The sequence below is a fragment of the Aethalodelphis obliquidens genome, unplaced genomic scaffold, assembly GCF_003676395.1.
Source record: "Aethalodelphis obliquidens isolate GAN/ISIS:26980383/991018 unplaced genomic scaffold, ASM367639v1 scaffold5, whole genome shotgun sequence".
Taxonomy (NCBI): domain Eukaryota; kingdom Metazoa; phylum Chordata; class Mammalia; order Artiodactyla; family Delphinidae; genus Aethalodelphis; species Aethalodelphis obliquidens.
This window is the reverse complement of record NW_020837949.1, coordinates 70,085,430-70,088,675: the sequence shown is the minus strand read 5'-3', so window position 1 is coordinate 70,088,675 and position 3,246 is coordinate 70,085,430. Positions and strand designations below refer to the sequence as shown.

Sequence of the window (3,246 nt, the reverse complement as noted above, 5' to 3'; positions counted from 1 at the left end):
CGTTTTCCACATTTCCTCCAGTCCAGAACTTTCCTTTCAAAGCTACGTGTTTTGCCTTGTAGAAATTTTACATTTTTACATAGATTTAAGCTGCCCTTGGAAACTAATACAAGCACTAATAGAGGAGGAAAAAAAAAATCCACGAACTGAAAAAAGATTTGGTTTTTTTTTTTTTTTTGCGGTACGCGGGCCTCTCACTGTTGTGGCCTCTCCCGCCGCGGAGCACAGGTTCCAGACGCGCAGGCTCAGCGGCCACGGCTCACGGGCCCAGCCGCTCCGCGGCATGTGGGATCTTCCCGGACCGGGGCACGAACCCCCGTCCCCTGCATCAGCAGGCGGACTCTCAACCACTGCACTACTAGGGAAGCCCAAGAGTTGATTCTTTAGTTTTGAAGCGTGAACTGGATGCCAAGAAGGAATTTTTTTTTTTTGAAGACCCAGAAGGCAGTTTAGAGCGGCGCACATCCGGAAGAGACCGGAACAGCTGAGTAACAACCGGAGCTCTCGCGCCTCTCTAGGAGCTGGAATAGTCTGTGGTCTGACCTCTGTTCCTTTCTCAACTGCAGGGGTGATCACCGGACGTAGAGAGCCTAGGGCAGTTGACCAAAATGCCAATCAAAATCTTCAGCGGCAGCTCCCGCCAGGACTTATCCCAGAAAACTGCCGACCGATTGGGCCAGGAGCTGGGCAAGGTGGTGACTAAGAAATTTAGCAACCAGGAGACCTGCGTGGAAATAGGCGAGAGTGTGAGGGGATGTCCACATATTGCAGAGTGGTTGTGGCGAAATCAACGACAATCGAATGGAGCTTTTCATCATGATTAATGCCTGCAAGATTGCTCCAGCCAGCGGAGTTACTGCAGTCATCCCGTGCTTCCCCTGTGCCCGCAGGATAAGGAGGATAAGAGCCGAGCCGCAATCTCCGCCAAGCTTGTAAATACGCTGTCTATAGCAGGTACAGATCGTATCATCACGATGGACCAACGCTTCTCAAATTCAGGGCTTTTTTGATATCCCAGTAGACAATTTGTATGCAGATCCAGCTGTCCTGAAGTGGATAAAGGAAAATATCTCTGAGTGGAGGAACGGCATGATTGTCTCTCCAGATGCTGGTGGAGCTAAGGGAGTGACCGCCGTTGCAGAAAGACTGAATGTGGACTTTACCTTGATTCACAAAGAACCGAAGAAGGCCAATGAAGTGGACCGAAAGGTACTAGTGGGATATGTGAAGGATTGTGTGGCTATCCTTGTGGATGACATGGCTGACCCTTGTGATACAATCTGCTATGCAGCTGACAAACTTTTCTCAGCTGGAGCCACCAGAGTTTATGCGATCTTGACTCACGGAATCTTTTCTGGCCCGGCCATTACTCACATCAACAGTGCAGGCTTTGAAGCAGTAGTAGTCACCAATACCATACCTTAGGAGGATAAGGTGAAGCATTGCTCCAAAATACAGGTGATCGACATCTCCATGATCCTTGCCGAAGCCATCAGAAGAACTCACAATGGGGAATCTGTCGTCTACCTGTTCAGCCATGTCCCATTGTGACAGAATAACGTTGGGGTTGTTGTATTTTAAATAAAATAAGATAAAATAAAAATATACCCTGACCGTTGGTTTCCCTTTGTGTTTGATGAAGAGTTCGGCAGAAGACCCTGTTTGTTCCAGCATGGCTTTCTACATCCCACATCATGTATATTAGATGCTTATTTTAGATTGGAGAAAGACAGATTAAGAATAATTGCTGGAATATCCTATCTGGGTTGTCTCATTCTGGTTTCTTTGATGATTTTGTGAGCCTTGCAGCTGTAACTACAGTTCAGCTGCTGACTTCAGACTTTGAAGGTGTTGTGTGGAGTTGTATGAAATTAATTGGGGAAACTTAGACTACTTTACATGTGAATGCTTCAGGGTTCACTTTGTTCAGAACAACTAAAAATGCAACCAACCCAATCCACCACCACCACATCTCAATCCCACCAACCCCCTCTTATTCCCTGTATTCTCCTCCCCTCTTCCCCGTTTGTCACAAGTTCTCCAAGATCCGTGCTAAATTAATCAAGAGTCCTGTGCAACCCAAACCTAGTTCACGTAGTTGCTGAGCCATCTGCAAGGCGAGAGCAGCAGCTTTCAGCTTGAACAGCCATTGGGTAGGATTATGAGAAAAGGCTGCAAAGTGCAGCAAATGCTTCACGAGAGGAAGAAGATAAATCTGTCACCATCTGTTTGGAGAGTACATGTTTTGGATTCTCCAGTGTACCTGTTCTTTTTGATTTAGTTTTACTTCTAATCATCTTGACATTTTCCTGGTCAAACATCCTGTTGGATCCAAATTATCAGTGTACCAGTCTTCTGGAAAGCAAATCCACTTCCTGCTATATAGTCTCTAAAATTTTCATCAGATGTTTTTGCTGTAGCTAAATCTTAGCCTGCTACTGCCATGGTAGTAGATTTTAGGTGGTGTTGTAGTACCTTTTGATTAAGCATTTAATTTTAATCTTTCTTCCTTGCCTCTCAGATGACTTCAGATTTATATTTTAAAACTTACGTTATTGTCTCTTGTAGGGAAAACCAATAAAAAGTCTGCATGTATGTGAGAAAAAGTCCACATTAAGATATATCCTGAAATTTCTGATTCCCAAGAAAATTCAGACAGGCCCTAAAAGTTTCTGAAAGGTAAAATGTAAGATAGTTCTAAAGAAATAATATTCAGTTGCTGTCAGAATTCTCATTTGATCTCTCAGGTAATAAGCAAAATGGAACAATATTTTTGCAGTTCTAAAGGAATATTCCTTTTAACTTAAATTTGTGTGCTTAGCCAAACTATTATTTAAGTTTGAGGACAAAATTAAGGCATTTTTATATATTAAAAGACTCAGAAATTTTACCACCATGAATGCTTCCTGAAAGTATCACTTGAGGATACTGAAAACAACAAGTATGTACAACTAGGAGGAACACATGGAATGAAAGAGATAATGGTGAGCAAAGAAAGAAGTGAAACTGATAAAATTTTTCGTGAAATTATTATGAATATTATCACAATTATTAAGATAAAATTCACGTAAAAATTGAACCACAATGTAAAGCAAATTATTTTAAAATCTGTAATAAAATAGTTTAAAATATTTTTAATTTAAAATAATTTTTTTCCTAAGTATCTTCATATACATGTTCGTCAAACAGTGATGCTTATAATGGGCTTCTTAATGTCAGTTGTCATTTATCAATATCTAGCTCCTT

General features: G+C 41.8%; 1 protein-coding gene across 1 annotated transcript; it reads left to right on the top strand.

Annotated features, from left to right (window-relative positions):
• Positions 1-590: 590 nt before the first annotated feature.
• PRPS1L1 (phosphoribosyl pyrophosphate synthetase 1 like 1) lies at positions 591-1,551 on the top strand. The gene is given in 4 exon segments (XM_027101335.1): positions 591-751; positions 753-883; positions 886-979; positions 981-1,551. Coding segments are annotated over 4 exon segments (939 nt in total). The 5' UTR covers positions 591-608.
• Positions 1,552-3,246: the final 1,695 nt, after the last annotated feature.